At 39.3% G+C, this 19429-nt stretch overlaps 2 protein-coding genes across 4 annotated transcripts; one reads left to right on the top strand and one right to left on the bottom strand.

Moving 5' to 3' along the window:
• The first annotated feature begins 1322 nt into the window (after nt 1–1322).
• apobec2b (apolipoprotein B mRNA editing enzyme, catalytic polypeptide-like 2b) lies at nt 1323–4830 on the top strand. Its single transcript, XM_072366924.1, has 5 exons — nt 1323–1605; nt 1666–1756; nt 2433–2613; nt 4287–4630; nt 4755–4830. Exons 1-4 carry the CDS (start codon nt 1419–1421, stop codon nt 4626–4628), a joined length of 801 nt encoding a protein of 266 aa, XP_072223025.1. The 5' UTR covers nt 1323–1418; the 3' UTR covers nt 4629–4630; nt 4755–4830.
• A 98-nt stretch (nt 4831–4928) lies between these two features.
• LOC140272063 (cell adhesion molecule CEACAM5) lies at nt 4929–15125 on the bottom strand. 3 transcript variants are annotated; one of them, XM_072367385.1, is made up of 20 exons: nt 14962–15123; nt 14820–14858; nt 14235–14291; nt 13362–13625; nt 12557–12829; nt 12073–12336; nt 11269–11541; nt 10785–11048; nt 10009–10281; nt 9408–9695; nt 8827–9090; nt 7781–8071; nt 7381–7653; nt 7188–7299; nt 6946–7103; nt 6759–6860; nt 6346–6414; nt 6087–6146; nt 5752–5820; nt 4929–5635 (listed from the first exon to the last, which is right to left on the bottom strand). In XM_072367385.1, exons 1-20 carry the CDS (start codon nt 15038–15040, stop codon nt 5571–5573), a joined length of 3537 nt encoding a protein of 1178 aa, XP_072223486.1. In that variant the 5' UTR covers nt 15041–15123; the 3' UTR covers nt 4929–5570. The 3 variants fall into 3 exon arrangements, with proteins under 3 accessions (XP_072223486.1, XP_072223487.1, XP_072223488.1); XM_072367386.1 differs by lacking the exon at nt 14235–14291 and having other exon boundaries at nt 14962–15122; XM_072367387.1 differs by lacking the exons at nt 12557–12829; nt 13362–13625 and having other exon boundaries at nt 14962–15125.
• Between the last annotated feature and the right edge of the window lie 4304 nt (nt 15126–19429).

Here is a 19429-nt window from a genome sequence, read left to right as displayed (position 1 = left end):
AAGTACTAGTGTACTAATAAATTAAAGGGATAAAACCAGGCTATCTTTGAATGATATGGAACAGCAAGCGTCAAAATCAGTACGTTTGAAAATGACCACCAAATTACAATAGAGCTTATCTACAGCAGAAACAGTGTAGCTGTTTTTGTTCATCCTTGAAAACCACCTCAGAACAAGTGTATAAATCTGTGGGAGATACAATAAGAAGTCCCTCATAGATCATAATTATCAAAGTTTGCTGTGATCTTAATGATGATCACCCCAGGACGTCTCTGTGGATTTGGATGTGTTTCCAGATATCTGTGTGGATGTGTCAGCGCGTTCATCTTTAAAGTATGTGTTGTCTGCTTACTCCCTGGGTGTGTTGTTGTTTGTTATTGTATGTGGAGCAGCTTGAAGCGTTGCTCTCCACCCCCCCCACCCTGCCTCCCCACCTCCTCCGGCTGTGACAGCTCATCCATTTGAGTTAGACGACTGGGCCGAGATGCAGTCCTTTTGGTAATTGCCTCTGAAATGAATTACTTGGCAGAGAGTGAGACTAAGGAAAGAGAGGAAATTGGAATTGAACTGCCCACCATCCCTCCTGCCCTCTCCCTCCTGCCTCAAGTTATTACATCTGCAGTGCAGGGAGACATTTTCCATCTGCACACAAATACATACACCCTTGCAGAAACAATTCCTCCCCTCCCCCACACAATGGCCTCAGCAGAGCACCATATTGATGCAGAGTGATTTCAGAGATTGATTGTTCACGGTCACACGCACAACAGGCCACACTGCACGGATGCACTTTTATTCACAGCGCAGGGACAAACGCTTTCCTGCATTTGTTTGTATTCCTGTGCTTCAATTATTCCCCTATTTGCAGTGCCCTTTAGATGGCCTTCCTAATGCCTAATGGGCTGCCGAACTTTGGAGTTGGCACAAACAAAAAATGGTGTTCAGTATCTAGAAAGCCTTGGTTACCCCATGCATACAGCCAAGCAATGCTTATTAATAACCTGCCTGTTGCTGGCCCGATGACAGTTAGAAAGCCTGAGGGATTAAAGAGCAACCAATGTTTCAGGCAATGCATTTATAGAAAAATTTCTGCTCTTGTTTTGGCAACTGCTTAAAACATTGAGGAAATTTAAGTTAATTTCTTACCTGCGCTTCCCATGCAGTGCATTTGTACTCAGTAATTTGTTGTCATTTGGCCTTTTATCAGTTAGACCATGGAAAGAGGGGGAGTGAGTTAAGTGTGCAGCCTGCCCCCACGCTCGCCCAGACATGCACGTGTTTTGACTCCTACCTCAACACACAATAGTGTCTATTTCTGTAAATGCACTAGGGTTATCACCCTACTTACACTCTCTCTCTCTTTCTATTTCTGTCACCCCTTCTCTTCATCCAACACTCTCACCCACTTACACAAAACCATGGCCGACAGAACCAGCCGACTGGGTGTGAAGAGGAAAGAGAAAAAGGTGGAAAAAAAAGCAAATGATGAAAAGGAAAAGGAAAAAGGGAAGGAGAATATTGTGAAAAAGGCTGACAAACTTGTGAAGAACCAGGAGAAGACCCCAGAGCCACCCAAGACTGATGAAGTGAAGAGGAATGGTGAAAGTGCAGGGGCAACGGGAGCAGAGGCAACAGGAGCAGGGGCAACGGGAACAGAGGCAACAGGAGCAGGGGCAATGGGAGCAGAGGCAAACAACAGTGAGGATAATGGAGAATTTCAACCCATAGAGCTGCCTCCATTTGAGATTGTCACAGGGTGGGTAAGACTTAATATATCAACCAAAATTAAGAAGTTGGAGTCAGTTTGTCCCTGTAAGCATGTTTGCTCTTTAACACAACCACTGTTTGGCAAGTCTCATTCATTTCTGTTACCACCATGATTCAGAATGCATTATTTTAGTGAGGAAGGATACCAGTGGCTTGCACCTGCTATCATTTCCCAGCCCAGTGTTAAGAATAGGGATGAGTCACAGAGCGAACACAGACACTGGGCCCTGCTTTATCACCCCGCTTAGCATCTGTTCCCCTGTTTTCATCCTTTGAGATTGCTTGATATCGAAGCTATAAGAGATCTATTTCTGTGATCCATCTGGCTCTTTATGTGCAACATGACAAAAGATAAATTAAACAATACAAGGAGAGAATGTGCTTTGTGTGAGTCAGAAATGAACTGACACAATCACTGATTAGATCCTGAGATGATTTGGAAGCTTATAAAAGCAACGAAAACATCAGATTGCTTAGTGATGATCTTGTTACCACACAGCATGTTATTGTGTTGTACTGTCATGTATCATTACAAAAAGGTGAAATATTACGTTAAAAAACTGGTCAGCTGATACATGTAACCTCAGAGATGACAAAGTGTTTTGTGATTTAACTGAAAGGAAAACATTTGATTGGTAACAATTTTCACTGTGACTCTACATCAGGGAGCAGATGAGCCCATTCTACTTCAAGTTTCAGTTCAGGAATGTGGAGTATTCATCGGGGCGGAACAAAACCCTGCTGTGTTTCAGAGTGGACACAGCAGGAGGCAGCACAGAGCCTCTGATAGGCTACATGGAAGATGAGCATGCCACAGCTCATGCAGAAGAGGCCTTCTTTCAACAGGTGATGAAAGTGCAGCCTGCAAAATATTTTGACAAACTCAAAATGTTGCTTTGAGTAAAAAGGAACCTGATTTCCAGTAGGCATAATGTAAAAAATTACACATTTCGTTGATATTTTAGGCAAGGTTACTTTCTATTTGTATTTTTCACAGTAAAGAAAAAAAGGGTGGTGTGTGTGTGTGTGTGAAGCAAAGGTTTTCAAGGTTAGTAATCACATAACCTTTGATCAGTCTAGTTTCACGGTGTAAACTTTCTATAGCAGCTAGTTTTTCAGTTCTTGTTTGGGGACTTTTCACATCTTCTTATTGCAAAAGGCTTCTTGTTCTTTTATTCCCTGGGGTCAAGTTCGGGCTGGGGAACAGTGAGGGCCATGAGCAAACCTTTAGCTTCCGCCTCTTGAATCGTTTATTTTTGTTTGTTTCGCATCATTATGCTGTTGAAGCCATCCTCTTTTCATAGCTTTATTACGAACACTTCCAAATCTTGCAGGCATTTAATTGATATATATGTGTCACAGACTGACGTTCAGTTCACTTAAGCTCTTTTTTTTTTTCATGATGCCAGATCACAATACAAATCACCTCAAGACCCTTCATAGAGAAAGCAAATATGCACACATCTTACATACAATCCAATTCACTTTATTCCAATACAATAGTCTTTTTATAGACTGCCTTTTCATGAATAGTTGTCTAGATTTATAAACAAACAACATTTAAAAATATTGCATTAAATGCAATCTATGCATCCAAACTATGAGCTTTATGAGAAAGAACTGTTTTAAACCAAATCCTAATCAGGGACTCTGCTTTCCAAACCCAAGCCAGGAGCTGGTTCCACAGGAGAGAAGCCTGATAGCTGAAGGAAATGCTACAACACAAACCCATAGCATGATCCACCCCTCCCTGTTTTCAAAGAGGTGTTCTCTTCGTGAAATATGCACCCTTTTTCCTTCATACCGTTGCTAGTTGAAGCGCAAAGGTCCAATTTTAACTCAATCAGTTGATTGGACTTGTTTCTAAATTAAATATGCTTGTATTGATGTTAACAAAAAAACTTCTGAAATCGAATTTTGTTTTCCTGAAGGTCTTTTGCGGCGAACATAGCTCTTATAAAATCTAATAAGCAGCCTTTATCCAAAATTTTCTCAGTCTTCCAGATTTTGACTTGGTCTTAAGCATTCCTCTTGCCGGAAAACTCTTAAATAAGGAAACTGCTACCTATAAAAGCTGTTCTGCCTTTCTGAAAGGCTTCTCCTTCTTCATCAGCGACACTTATTTTAAATTACAGAGAGCGTCACGGCTTAGAGAAACATTGTGATCTTTTCCGCAACCAGCTCCAGGGGCTACAGAGCAGTTTCCAGCACAGAGCTCGCTCTATTTTTCAAATCAGGGTTTATTATTAATTGAGCAGATGCAGTATTCTTAAAACTATGAAATCTTTATGGTCTGGCCTTTTTCTCACAATGATTTTATATGAGCTCTAGCTCACACAAGTTGGTTAAGGGGGTGCCCAAACTTCTGCATGGTACTCTTTTTCTTTTTTAATCTTATAGAATACATCCGTCTCCATAAAATAAATTAATAAAACTAGAAAAAAGTACTTCCCTTGCTTATGGTGTTTTTTTTTTCCTTTTCTTTAAGTGTTCATAAATCTCCACTGCTGACTTTCTAGGTGCTCCCTAACTCCTCCCAAGAGTATGATGTCACATGGTATGTGTCATCCAGTCCCTGTGCAGCGTGTGCAGCCAAGTTGACAAACATCCTCCAACAGCGCAAAAAGCTTCGTCTATGCATATTCTGCTCCCGTCTCTTTGAGTGGGAGCAACCAGAGATAGTGGAAGGCCTTAAGGCTCTGGTGCATGCTGGCTGCAAGCTGCGAATGATGAAGCCAGCTGACTTCCTACATATCTGGGAAACGTATGTGGAAAAGGAGGACGAGAGCTTTAAGCCATGGGAGGATTGTCAGGAGAATTATGACTACTATTTGGAGAAACTGTCTGACATCCTCAAGTAGATGTGAGTCCAGAGTTTGTGTTTGCAACATTCAAACTTTTTTTGAGTGGATAAAAACGTTTGCATTTGAGATTTGTTTGGATACTAACTGTGTTCCATGTCGGTTTTGTTCCCTGTTGTCTTACAGGTCTCTACTGACTGAACTGAACTACAAACCAGATGAGTGTTGCAGTCACATCTGATGGTGCAGATTGATATCGGACAAACCAATGGCAAAATTTTTGTATTTTGTATTTTCATAAAATTCATATAGACAGGCACAATAGCATTGATAAATATTTAGAAAATATCCAACTGGTTGCTTTGGAAGAGGGAAAAAAGATTACATTCATTGCTGAACATTTAATACATTAAAAAAAGCTGTGAAAAAGTTACATCTACTGACATCTGGTGTCTATTTGGTAAACTGACACAACTTGGGAAACAAAGATTATCAGTTAGATAATGTTTCATCATTAACAATCCATCCATCCATTTTCTATACCTGCTTAATCCAACTCAGGGTTGCGGGAGGGCTGTCATTGGACGAGAGGCAGGGTACACCCTGGACAGGTTGCCAGTCCATCACAGGGCTACACAGTGACAAATAAGACAAACAACCATCCACGCTCCAACCATCCCCAGAGAGAACCTAACCCATGCGTACACGGCGTGAACATACAAACTCCACACAGAAAGACCCCAGAAGAGCTAACCGCCACAGCACTGTGCAGCCCATCATTAACAATATGGCCATTAATCCTAACAATGATGTGAAAAAAATATCTACAACTGCAGATTTCTTGTTTTAAGAAGATAAAACGTGCAAAACACAATTATGCAATATGTTAGCTGGTCTCTCGGTCCAGCATTTTGCTTAAGACTGCAATATCTCAACAACTGCCTAAATCACTGAGCAGTGTACCAAAACCTTTTCTTGTATCAGAAGTCAAATGAGTGAGACTCATTGCTGAAAGGAAACCAGCGCACTGCCATTTTCTGCTGCATCGTGGCCGTTAGTCATCACAGCTGAGGACAAAGAGATAGTTCAGTTAGTTGTGTTTCATCAACAAACACACAGCAAGAATGACACAGCATTACACACTATGCTCATATCAGAAGTCCATTAAATGAAAATTTATTACCGTGGTCCTCTTGTGAGGTTATTGGTAATGGCGTTGTTTCACTGCAGATTTCAAGATTCTCATCCATTGCTGCGTATCAGATAAACAGAAACTGTCAGTACTATGACAATAAATAATTCTTTAAGCAAATAAGTAAAAAAAAAAGGGTATTTCAGCATGTGTTCTGCGATGGAAAACCTTGACTGATGCCTCACTTTTTTATGACTTTTTGTAGAATTAGCAATTAATTCATTAATTTAGAAAATAATCATGTCAATCTAATTCTTTTTTTTCTAAATGCCGCTACAAAGGAATAACAGATGATGTCTGTTTTAATCACTTTTTTTCTTTAATACCTTTGGGCCCGGCCTTCAAAGCAGCATCACTGATGTACTCAACCAGTGGACAGGGTACATCTGCAGCAGGAAAAAGGAAGGAATTTGAATATAACAGCTTACACTAAACTATGAGAAAATGAATCAAAAAGTCACTGGGCAGTTCCACAAATTGTCAACTAATGTCAAAAATAGCTCAGAATAGAGTCATTGTTTGCATTGTAATTGCACCATAAAAAGGGTGACAAACCCATAGCCACTAGAGCAGGTGTGAACATACCAGAATGGTCCTTTAACTTCGTCATGCTCAGAAACAGTTCGCTCTCATCTGGTTTCTCATCATCAGCAACTATGTGACAAGAAAAGAAAGAAGTCAAATGACAAGTAACTGTGGCTTTTATTTGTTCTATTTTTCACAAAATGTGCGTCACATCTACAGCTAAAGTTGCATTTGAACTCCTGACAGAACCTTTTGTCATTTTTTCAGCAGAATGCATCACCAGCTATCCGCTACTTTTCCTGCTCGTTTTATGGCATTGAGTAAATATTTCACAGAGATTCAGAACAGAGCACAGCCGCAGGAAAAGTGTGCAGCTAAACAACTGTCTGGCCTTGGATACAGCCATATTAAGATAACATACAGTACCTTTAGAAATAAGGCACTTTAAGATTAGTTTAAAGCCAATGCTGAACCTGGTTTGCGGAAGATTCTGAGCCCAATGCATCCAATGAAGATGGCGATGATGCCAAAGAAGAGACAGCCAGAGATGGAGAGAAGGACTCTTCTCTTTAAGACTACACATTAAAAACAAAAATAAAGAATGATAGCAAGACAGAATATTTTTGGATGAAAGATAATAACTTAATAACTTATACTCACGAAGGTTCTTGGTCTTGTAAGAATCACTCTTTTCTGAATATGATGGTCTGCCATCACGTTCGCCTCTGCAGATGTACTGACTCTGCTCTGGGTCATCCTGGGGTGTGACCTTATGTGTCTCTGCGGGTGGCAGATCAATTGTTTGTCCATCTCTGAACCTGTTTGAAGAGGATTTTGTGGAATTTTCAGAAGGGTGAGAATCCACACTTATCAGTGTGGATTAGTGTTATTAATGGTATTACCAGGTGTAGTTCCATGAATTGCCATCCGCCACTTCACACTTGAGCAGTAGGCTGTCAGTGGAGAAGGCCTCTGACCAGGTTGTTTGCAAGATTATAATAGCCTGTGGGCGCGCTGCAACAAACACAACACTGGCTGTAATAACACTGTAATAACAACAGCAGAACAATGAAAGAAAGAAGCCAATAATCGTACCACTGATTTTGAGGTCTACAGATTTACTCTGGTTTGACGTAAGGACTGTATGTTCTCCTCTTTTAGCCTGACATTTATATAATCCAGAGTCTGTTGTCAGAGCAGAACTGATGCTGTGATTGTTCCCAGATGTGACGAGTTGATGGTCATTTTTGAACCACACATAATCCCATCCAGTTGAGACATTGCTGCCACAGCTGAAGGAGACTGAATCTCCAGTGTGCATCAAACTGGCCTCGGGATGCTGCACAATTGTGACTCCTGGTGTTGAATCTGAGTGTAGATAATAATAAAAAGGAAAAAGTATAATAGCATTTGAAGGTATAGTTTGAGTAGAAGACTTCTTACTTTCTACCTTTAACAAACAAAAAAAGAAAGTAATGAAAAGAAAGTATCTCACCATAAACATGAAGTGAGACATTGGAACTGTGGTTGCTTCTGACAGACCTTCCCTTCAGTTTTCCTGAGCAGCTGTACATTCCATGGTGCGAGGAGGAAGAAGACCTGATGGTAAGAGTGGTTCCATCCTTTTCAGAAGTCACTATTTCATCAACCCGGACCTCTTCCGCATCTTTGTACCATGTATATATCCAGCCAGAGCTTCCCTGCATCCTACAGGTCAGCTTCACTGTCTCAGTGGGGAACACATCCAACCACTTGGTTGCAGGCTCCAGTAATGGAACGGGAATTTCTAATGAGACAGTGGAAATATTACAACATTTTACAGATCCTTATTGTAGCTGCCACTGAAAGTCCTTTACATTGTTTGGTGTGAAAAATTAGGTTGAGGCTTTGGTCAACTGCAGTTTAAACCTAGTGTGAAATGGAACAGTGGTATGTCGTTTAAAGTTTCTCACTGCACAGTTCCATGAGGGGTAATAATGGAGGTGATAAAAATGGATGCATTCTCTTTTTGTCACTTTGTCTCACAACCTCTAAAATTCCTGAAATGATAAGTCAAATTTCTTGTTGCAAATTATTAACTCAACATTTGTTAAATGATAAAGCATGGATCACTTATTATTGATTTCTGGTTACTTTAATGAAATCAGTTTTAATTGAAATTAATTAATAGATATTTGATCACTAATATTTTCCAATTCAAGTCCATTATCACTTCTCAATTTCTTCTTAACGTGATGTGATATTCATTATTTCTCTTTTTACAAAAGATTGCATGTGTTGCATCCTCTTCTCATACAAATGATCTCATCTTTCCCCAAGAACTCCACCTTTACACACACACTGCCACTCTGATAGTGTTCTGCTATACCACAACATCCTGTTTCAACAGAAAATGCATAGAATAACGGAAGCATGGTGCTTCTGCACCTAAATTAAGACAGCCTGTTTTCTCATCTTTTTAACTGACAGTAAGAAAACTGACAACTTGATTGAAACATTTCATCTTATTACAACATGATAACATTGCTTATTTTGACCTACCATGAACATACAGTGGTATTTTCTCACTGCGGCTTGTTGATGTTGTTACACCTCTGCTGGCTTTGCAAGAATAATTCCCTTCATGAGAACGACTAAAGTGGACGTGGATTGTTTTACCAGTATCACGAAGCACACCCTCATCATTGTACCACCGGTAATTCCAATCGAAGGACACATCAACGTTGCAAGTAAATGTGACTGTTTCTCCAACGTACATTGGGTTCAAATCAGGATTCCTCTTCAGTGTCGGTACTGGTATTTTTTCTGAAATAAAAGCACTGTTAAAAACATACAGCTGCTTCTCTGTAAAACAAAGACTGTGAAATGGACTCTTTTTTTATAAGGTGCACCTGTTCAACCTGATGCAGTCTTGTAAAATTGTTTTGCCTTGCTTTTACATTTATGATGCTACTATTGTAAATGCTACTAATGTAGTGAACTACTTTAGATTAATTTACATAAATATAGAGGAAGAGATGCTGTGTAAATTTTAAGAAAAAACATTTAAACTTTAATAAGATGCACATGATCTTATACCAGTTCAATATAAAGTTGTGTTATACAAAAGCATGAGCACTTACCATGAACTTTGATGTTAAAAGGTTCGCTGTATCCAGAGGTGACGCCTCTGGATGTAAGGTGAGCTTTGCAGACATAGAGTCCTTGATGGGTTTGAGCCACAGAAGTGATGTTGAGCGTTAATCCCCTTTTATCCAGGGTCAGCACTGAGTCTGTTTGGAGCCGGTTTTGATCTCTATACCAGGTGAATGTCCACTCGGAGCTGTTCACTTCACAGCTAAATGCTGCCATCTCATTTTCAAACATGTCCGGCCAACCTGTCAGCTGCTTTAGAATAGGTGTAGGCGGGTCTGAAAAGATGTACCAAAAAGACTATTCAAAATGAAAAATCAACAACACAAAATATAACTTAAAAGAACATATTTTTGAACAATTTTCAGACATATTTATGGTATATATTAACCGGTACACTGGTTAATAAGTGTATTAACCAAGATATGTTTTTGTGTATGATATCATTGTTTTGCCTTGATTTTATATTGAACCTTAAGTCTGTGACAAAATGAAGGCTTGTGTTGTACGGTGACTTAACTGGTGACGGCGTTGTAGATATGTAAGACGTGATGTAACCTGGCAGGTGATGCAACATATAGAGATGCTTACCAGAAACCTGCAGAGAGTAAGCGTCACTCTCCTCAGAGTAGAAAGGGCCTTCTCCTCTCTTGGCTTTGCACCGGTACTCTCCACTGCTAGAATGAACTATAGGAGCTATTCTGTAAGTATCACTGTTGGCTGCTTGAATTTCCTTCTCATTATGGAACCACACATAATCCCATCCGGATGACACACTGACTGTGCATGTGAGGAGGACAGATTCTTCAGGGTACATCGGGGCAAAGGAAGGACTTCCAGTCACAGTGGGTTTAGGCTTTGTTGCTATTCAGAATAAAGAAGGAAAAGAGAACATTACATCATTGCATAGAAACATTATCCATCAGGTAACATAGCAACTCCAGTATGAGTGTATACTGTTTTTTTGTTTTTCAAATTCAGATGTGCAAGTTAAACTTTGGGATTCTGTGAGCAGCTGACAGCTCTCAGAACACAACGCTTAGGAAAGTTAACCCTTGATTGTTAATGCATTAATTGCCATAATGATTTGATCAATTAAGTTGGCTGCAGCTTGAGTTGAATCTTTTTTTCTTTTTAAAGTTCAACGTTCTGCTTTTGAAGTACAAAAAAAAAAGAAAAGGAAATGTTAACTGTCTGAGTCTAACTGTGTCAGTCATGTTTTTGAACCCTACAGCACAAAGGAGAAAAAATGTCATGATGGTTGAGAGGTTTAGGCAGCTACGGGAGGGGTAAAAAATAGCCACTTATAAAGTAGCCTTATTTATTGAATGCAGTTCTGTACTGACGCATGAGCACCATTTACTCACTATAAACTTCCACATCAGCTGTGTTGCTGGGTCCAGAGCTGACTCCTCTGGATTTCAGGTGAGCTTTGCAGGTATACTGTCCTTGATCGGTTTGAGTGACTGAAGGGACTTTGAATGATGGTTCTTCTTTTACCAGCTTTACTCCATTTCTGTACCAGGTGAACGTCCAGTCTGAGCCGCTCACTTCACAGCTGAACTGCAGTACCTCACTTTCAAACACATCTGGCCTTCCAGTCAGCAGCTTGAGAGTTGGTGTTGGTGGGTCTGAAAAATGTAGACATCCTCATATTAAGGTCCACTAAAATTAACTGCATCATGAAATTATAGCTTAAAGGAAGATAAATGTGCATCATCAGCAGACTAAAGTATAACACATTCATCCAAAAATGCATCCAGGCTCAGTTAGATGAAAATCAATAAAGTGGTCATTCTGCCTGTGCTGCAGTGTAACCTGGCAGGTGATGCAACATATAGAGATGCTTACCAGAAACCTGCAGAGAGTAAGCGTCACTCTCCTCAGAGTAGAAAGGGCCTTCTCCTCTCTTGGCTTTGCACCGGTACTCTCCACTGCTAGAATGAACTATAGGAGCTATTCTGTAAGTATCACTGTTGGCTGCTTGAATTTCCTTCCCATTATGGAACCACACATAATCCCATCCGGATGACACACTGACTGTGCATGTGAGGAGGACAGATTCTTCAGGGTACATCGGGGCAAAGGAAGGACTTACAGTCACAGTGGGTTTAGGCTTTGTTGCTATTCAGAATAAAGAAGGAAAAGAGAACATTACATCATTGCATAGAAACATTATGCATCAGGTAACATAGCAACTCCAGTATGAGTGTATACTGTTTTTTTGTTTTTCAAATTCAGATGTGCAAGTTAAACTTTGGGATTCTGTGAGCAGCTGACAGCTCTCAGAACACAATGCTTAGGAAAGTTAACCCTTGATTGTTAATGCATTAATTGCCATAATGATTTGATCAATTAAGTTATATATATAGGTTTGCTGACTGCCAATATGGCTGCAGCTTGAGTTGAATCTTTTTTTCTTTTTAAAGTTCAACGTCCTGCTTTTGAAATACAAAAAAAAAGAAAAGGAAATGTTAACTGTCTGAGTCTAACTGTGTCAGTTGTGTTTTTGAGCCCTACAGCACAAAGGAGAAAAAATGTGATGATGGTTGAGAGGTTTAGGCAGCTACGGGAGGGGTAAAAAATAGCCACTTATAAAGTAGCCTTATTTATTGAATGCAGTTCTGTACTGAAGCATGAGCACCATTTACTCACTATAAACTTCCACATCAGCTGTGTTGCTGGGTCCAGAGCTGACTCCTCTGGATTTCAGGTGAGCTTTGCAGGTATACTGTCCTCGATCGGTTTGAGTGACTGAAGGGACTTTGAATGATGGTCCTTCTTTTACCAGCTTTACTCCATTTCTGTACCAGGTGAACGTCCAGTCTGAGCCACTCACTTCACAGCTGAACTCCAGTACCTCACTTTCAAACACATCTGGCCTTCCAGTCAGCAGCTTGAGAGTTGGTGTTGGTGGGTCTGAAAAATGTAGACATCCTCATATTAAGGTCCACTAAAATTAACTGCATCATGAAATTATAGCTTAAAGGAAGATAAATGTGCATCATCAGCAGACTAAAGTATAACACATTCATCCAAAAATGCATCCAGGCTCAGTTAGATGAAAATCAATAAAGTGGTCATTCTGCCTGTGCTGCAGTGTAACCTGGCAGGTGATGCAACATATAGAGATGCTTACCAGAAACCTGCAGAGAGTAAGCGTCACTCTCCTCAGAGTAGAAAGGGCCTTCTCCTCTCTTGGCTTTGCACCGGTACTCTCCACTGCTAGAATGAACTATAGGAGCTATTCTGTAAGTATCACTGTTGGCTGCTTGAATTTCCTTCCCATTATGGAACCACACATAATCCCATCCGGATGACACACTGACTGTGCATGTGAGGAGGACAGATTCTTCAGGGTACATCGGGGCAAAGGAAGGACTTCCAGTCACAGTGGGTTTAGGCTTTGTTGCTATTCAGAATAAAGAAGGAAAAGAGAACATTACATCATTGCATAGAAACATTATGCATCAGGTAACATAGCAACTCCAGTATGAGTGTATACTGTTTTTTTGTTTTTCAAATTCAGATGTGCAAGTTAAACTTTGGGATTCTGTGAGCAGCTGACAGCTCTCAGAACACAATGCTTAGGAAAGTTAACCCTTGATTGTTAATGCATTAATTGCCATAATGATTTAACCAAATAAGTTATATATATAGGTTTGCTGACTGCCAATATGGCTGCAGCTTGAGTTGAATCTTTTTTTCTTTTTAAAGTTCAACGTCCTGCTTTTGAAGTACAAAAAAAAAAGAAAAGGAAATATTAACTGTCTGAGTCTAACTGTGTCAGTCATGTTTTTGAATCCTACAGCACAAAGGAGAAAAAATGTCATGATGGTTGAGAGGTTTAGGCAGCTACGGGAGGGGTAAAAAATAGCCACTTATAAAGTAGCCTTATTTATTGAATGCAGTTCTGTACTGAAGCATGAGCACCATTTACTCACTATAAACTTCCACATCAGCTGTGTTGCTGGGTCCAGAGCTGACTCCTCTGGATTTCAGGTGAGCTTTGCAGGTATACTGTCCTCGATCGGTTTGAGTGACTGAAGGGACTTTGAATGATGGTCCTTCTTTTACCAGCTTTACTCCATTTCTGTACCAGGTGAACGTCCAGTCTGAGCCACTCACTTCACAGCTGAACTCCAGTACCTCACTTTCAAACACATCTGGCCTTCCAGTCAGCAGCTTGAGAGTTGGTGTAGGTGGGTCTGAAAAAATTCCCCACAAAGATATCATCTAGTTAAAAACTTATGTTCTATCTGAAATGAATGTGTTAAAGAATGTTGTTAACATGTGGAGTGACAAAAAAGACATAACAAGATGCAAAAATATGTCACAAATTAATTCTTACTAACTATCTCTTACACTGAAATCCAGTTATTATACTGATAATCAGTTTTGTTTTAATTTTTAACTGGTTACTTCTTGAGAAACCACTGTGATGATACCATCCAAGCCAGCAAACAAAAGCAATAACCTTTTGATAACAGTCATGGTGACATATCTTTTTTATTATTCAAATCCAATGGAATAGCACAACAGTAAATTATCAGTAAATTACCGCATGCGTGTCATTGACCAACCTGTCAACTCTCAGTGTTGTTCGAGTTTCTTCCCCAAATAAAGTGAAATATCTTCATGAACCAATAATGATAATATTAACAACATTCCAGTTGCTTTTGATACATGCATTTAGTATTTCCTGAGACTCTACAGCAACATTAGTTTTATAACATCACATTTTTTAATTAAAACCTTTAAAAGTTTGTAAATAGGCTACATGATGATTGCACAACATGCAGCGGTCAAAATCTTACCATAGACAGTTGCAAGCAGAGAACTGGTTACTGGTTGTATGTCTGAAGTGTGGGTGACTGGTGGAAGAAAGTAGACATGAACAAACTTTGGATGTTATGGATAACTGAGTTCTAGCTGCCATTATGAATTATACAGTTAGTCATTTTAATACATGACAGTTGGGAAACTGTGAGAGACAACTAACAGACACTCAGTGAAATTTAAACCCAATTTAAATCATTTTTGCTCAGGCAACCATACAAAAAAGTCGGCTGAAGATGACACAAGGATGGACAAAATAACCTGACTTGTTAAAGTATGCGCAAAAACTTTAGGTAAACATGAAAGAGTGCCAAGAGTACTTGCACTAGCTGCTGTTTCATTAGGAAGCTGCCAGACACATGACAATAAGGTACTTCATGTTCCTCATGATAATTTTAGTCATGTTCTACTTCCCAAACATAGCTTTGGTGATGTCGGTTCTGGTTTGATTTTTAAACGTCTCATGTACTATGTTAATAAATCAGTCTGCCATCACAGCTTCTATCAAATCAATGCAATCTGCTCAAAAAGTGTGTAATGCTGTGAAAGACCTGTTTTCCTACCATAAACATCGTCCTGAGCTGCACAAACAGCAGTCAAATCTGTCAGATCAGATAATGATAAATATCAAGTGAGAATGTCAACACGTGTTAGAAATCAATATAAATTTCACCCAGAAAATTATTAAAAGAATGGAAAACTTACATATGATAGCAAAAACCTTGAGAGGCCACATTTTCCATCGAGCCCCACGTATGCAGGCTGTGTTGCTGTGTTGAGTCATTTATCTACTGTGTAGCGAAGTTCAGTACACGGAGGAGATTGCGTGAGGGATGGGCATGTGTGAGAAATTCATTTCTGAACTCATCTCAGGACAGCAGCTTTCCTGTCACACTGACATCTGCTTTTCTCTGTTGTTGAAGCAACAGGAAATGTGTTGGTGAACCACAGGGAAATGTTAGTGCGTTTAACTTAAAATGCTGATTGGTGCTGAAAAGGGATATAAGGCTTAGACAATTTAAAGAACTTTTTCTTTAATTCAAAGAAATTTTTTTGTGTTTACTGTATCTGTGCACGAAAAAGAGGATGTGTCTGTAAAAGTGGAAAAGATTTAAATCAAAACGTATTTTGCACCTCTAAGTTAAAAATACAGGAGTCATCGTGATCTCAGTGGTGACAGAAATAACAAGTAAGCAGATATAAAACAAAATCCTTTCCAAAAGTAAAGCTACAATTTTACCTTCCTGCAGTTAGACAAAAAATGTGGCCTGAGTAGGGTGTACAAGCGGAAGCCAGAGGTTTTTTTTTAACACTTCAGCTACCACAGAACATCCTTTTGTCGTCAGCAGCAGTTTGCAGTCTAGAGATGCAAATGGAGAGAAGTTTTTAACAGCTTCTGCTTTAACTAATTCGGAATTAAAATACTGGAATACCTGCAAATACATCAGCAGAAATGCTTATATATAATATATATAAATGTTATATATATATATATAATATATCAACATAACACCGTGTATCAACATTTATATTATAAATGTTGATACACGGTCACCTTGCTGTGTAGACTGTGTAGACAATGAGGTTATCATACTTTCTGGTACCGTATAGCTTCCCATATGTCATGTGCCAGAATGTTGCAAGTTTCTGTTCCTCTGCCATTCTTTCACCCACCACACTCACCATAAGGTGTCAGTATAACACAGAAAATCCCATTGTCTTCATCGTGAAATGACACCCAGCAAGGTGTCAAAACAATTGCACACAAACTGTCACTAAACTGGAGAAAAATAAACCAGAAAACAACTTTACATATAAATGACAAAAACAACCAAAACTGGGTCATGAATCAACCACAAACGGATGTTCAATTCCCAAAATGAGACACAAAATGACCAAAAGTTAACAAAACACAACCATAAAGAAATTAAGAGTAACATTAAATGATAATGTTAATTTGCAAAATGATGCAAAACATCTTCAACATACACACTGAGAGGCTCAAAACAGACTACAATGGATATCTTGGTCTGCTGTAATGTATGGCTATTTGTGATTTTAAAAAGGGAAATGAAGCTTTGACCAAAGTTTGAGAAGGAAAATCTGATTTCATTTAATTTCTTGCCTCTTTGGCTTTTCCTCTTCTCTCTATAGGGTTCCATCAGTGCCAAAGTTATGCTATGGAGCATGTAACAAAACACTTAGATATGTTTTCTTGTCTCTGAACAATACTTCAGTTGGGACCAAGCTACTCTGACAACTACATTGTCTGTTTAGACAAACCATTTGGCTGTGGCGATTATGCATCGTTCTGATGTGCATACTTGTGTTGTTATAAATACCTTCCAGGTGTTCCCCAGTCTCTTTGGAATTGACACACTTCCTCATTCACATACGAGAGCCGAGAGCAGTCAAATCAGACCATAAGGCACTGATGGTTGTACAGCAGGCGCATTCATCATATACAATGTAGGTGATTTTTCTAATCAACTCCAAGCAGTGCTTCCATACCTGTTTTTTTAGATTACTGTTTTTTTTTAATGACAATCGTACTGTGTGTTAATCCAGCCAGGTGCTTACAGCTGGTATGGGATATTCTCTTTGTACTCTAAAGCATTTAAAGAGCTAAACAGGAACATGAAAATCTATGAAAGAAATCATGTTTTGTAGATCATTCTGACTGTATGGGTTATATACAGTAAAAGTAGAGCATTCTTAAAATTACATTATAAAGGGGAAACAGAGACCCAACTACAAACTGGTTGTCTGCTGACTCTGTTACATTTTGTTTTATATAAACAGCCTTCATTTTGATTTTTTCTGTCCCTCCAAAAGCTTCTGAAATACTGAAGCTGCTTATAGTTGTAATATATAAAGGCCTCTTATTCATCCTCTTTACTCTTTTAGTTGTTGCTTCAATCATCCCATAAGCTCCATATGTTCCCAATCTTGTTGCAGTGATTAAAGTGTATGCCATGAGTGCTTAATTCTAACTCTTCCTCATGGCAACAGTTCTAAACAAGTTTTTATTTTCAAACTCAATTTTAATTCCTTTCATCAGTGCTAGATATTTGATTCAGTGGTTTTCATTTGAGTCAAGAGGCAAGCTCTCTCCTCTCAGCCTTTTGTCAAGAGCTGGTCAAATACCATTTCATGTCATTATTCAATCCATCCAATTAAGGTACTGCTGTGACAGCAGCCATGCAGGGCATTTCCTCCCTCTTTATCAGCAGCATCGCTGGCTGTCTAGAACCATGTTCTCTAACATCCAAACTAAAACAGGAATTGTAACAACAGAAGTAAAGCCTAGTTTTCCAAGTTCTGCATCGAGAGGACGCAAATTCACCATGCCGCTGTGTGGCCGGGTTTGGCTGTGTGTTTGTGTGGTTTCAGCGGTTATAATCCTTGTTTTGTCTTCTAGTCACAGTTAATAACAGTGAACAATGGCAACCGAGGTGGAGCAGCTGTATTTGCAGTTGGAGCTCATCAATATTGAAGAACAAATGCTTATGTTGCAAATGTTGAAGCACTGGTGACAGAGAAGACGTTTGCGGAGGTGGTGTCTACGACCGGTCGAGGCAGGGAACAGGTGAATTTACAACACTGGTTCACCCACTGAGGGGCCTGGATGAACAAATGTTCTTTTGATACTTTTGAATGTCAACGGGCTGATTTAACGAGCTTCTTACTGCCATTAAGACCGGAAAAAAACAACCGGAAATTACGTTCTGAGTGGACCAATCAGAGCACTTGCGGTCCGCGTCAACGCGACATGTAGTAAGAAGTTTTTGGAGGTGCACGTCAGGCTACGGCGCAGGGGTCCACGTCAACGCTGTAGCTACAGAGTAGCTCCGAAATGATGGAGAAGCATAAATTATGCTTAATCTTCTTGGCTTCATAGTTAATTTATGGTAGAAAACAGCCAAAGGATTAAAACATGCAACTATTTATGGAAAATAAAAATGCAAGTACCGAAAAAGACAAGTTTGAGACCCTGCTGGATACTGTTAACTAAAGCTTAGTTTATTCTCCTCCGTCATTTCGACGGCGTAGCTACACATCGTGTTGAGACTCAATTAGCTAATAATTGTGTTAACAGTTCCAAGAATCCCTTTAAAACTCATGAGTTTAAGGAAGAACTTATCTATGTACAGAAGTGCTTGTTCAGGACAGCAACGAGACACATCCTGTCAGGGAAATAGTATTTAATCTCTTTAGAGGAGGAGAAAAGTCCCAGCCCTAACAATATTTGTGGCTAACTTCTTAAACTGTGTAGAGTTGCTAGGTAACATCTTTACCTTTATAATGTTTCTCATATTTGGGAGGACACTGACCACAGATTTTGTCCACGCTTGTCTTACGTGTTTATTTTTGGCCATGCAGTTGACTTTGCTCACCAATACAGGAGTCTGGAGACAACAATAAATCTTAATTTGTGGCCAATACTGATAAAATTAGTAGAAAATCCACCATCACGTGTACTCAGACGTTTAAATATTAATGCTTCTCCATAAATATGTTTAAATAAGTTTTTATTCTATTTCCTAGTTTCATTCTCAGAACACTCACGACCTGACCGACGGATTAAGTGGGTATAGAAATGGATGGATTCTCAGAACGGGAACAGGCTACACAGTGTTGTGAAAATGTGCTGAGAGAGTCCATGCATGAATTTGGAGGAATTCTCTGTACGTTAAGGAGCCAGTGTAGCTAGGTGGACTCAAGCTATCCTAACAGCCACTTCCTGTAAAGCAACTACAGACCACCTCCATCTGATATATTTTGCCTAAATGCAGCAAGATTCTGTTCCTTTCCTGAACATCCTTTACCTAGTTTTTCTTTTACATATGGAACGTGTTTTGTGTATGTATTTATTTTGTCACTGACTCCACAAAGAATTGCCTGTCTGGGACAATAAAGTTTACCTTACAGCACTTTATCTAAACCAGACAACTTAATAAAATATTTCAAATATGCTGTACACACAACACTATAGTCATTATTGTATTAATTTACATACACAGAGGCCATTCAAGTAAATGTTCTTTGGTAGAACTGTACTACAAGTCTGTACATTATCCTAACTAATCAATACTGAAGAGATTGAGGTTTTTCTCCATGTGTTTCCTTCCTGCCTGGTGGTTGTCATGTACCCAACAGGAATTTGTAGACA

The sequence above is a fragment of the Leuresthes tenuis genome, unplaced genomic scaffold (genome assembly GCF_036924035.1).
Source record: "Leuresthes tenuis unplaced genomic scaffold, fLeuTen1.0.hap1 SCAF_16, whole genome shotgun sequence".
Lineage (NCBI taxonomy): Eukaryota > Metazoa > Chordata > Actinopteri > Atheriniformes > Atherinopsidae > Leuresthes > Leuresthes tenuis.
Note: the sequence above shows the minus strand (reverse complement) of the source record. Positions and strands in the feature narration are given on the sequence as shown.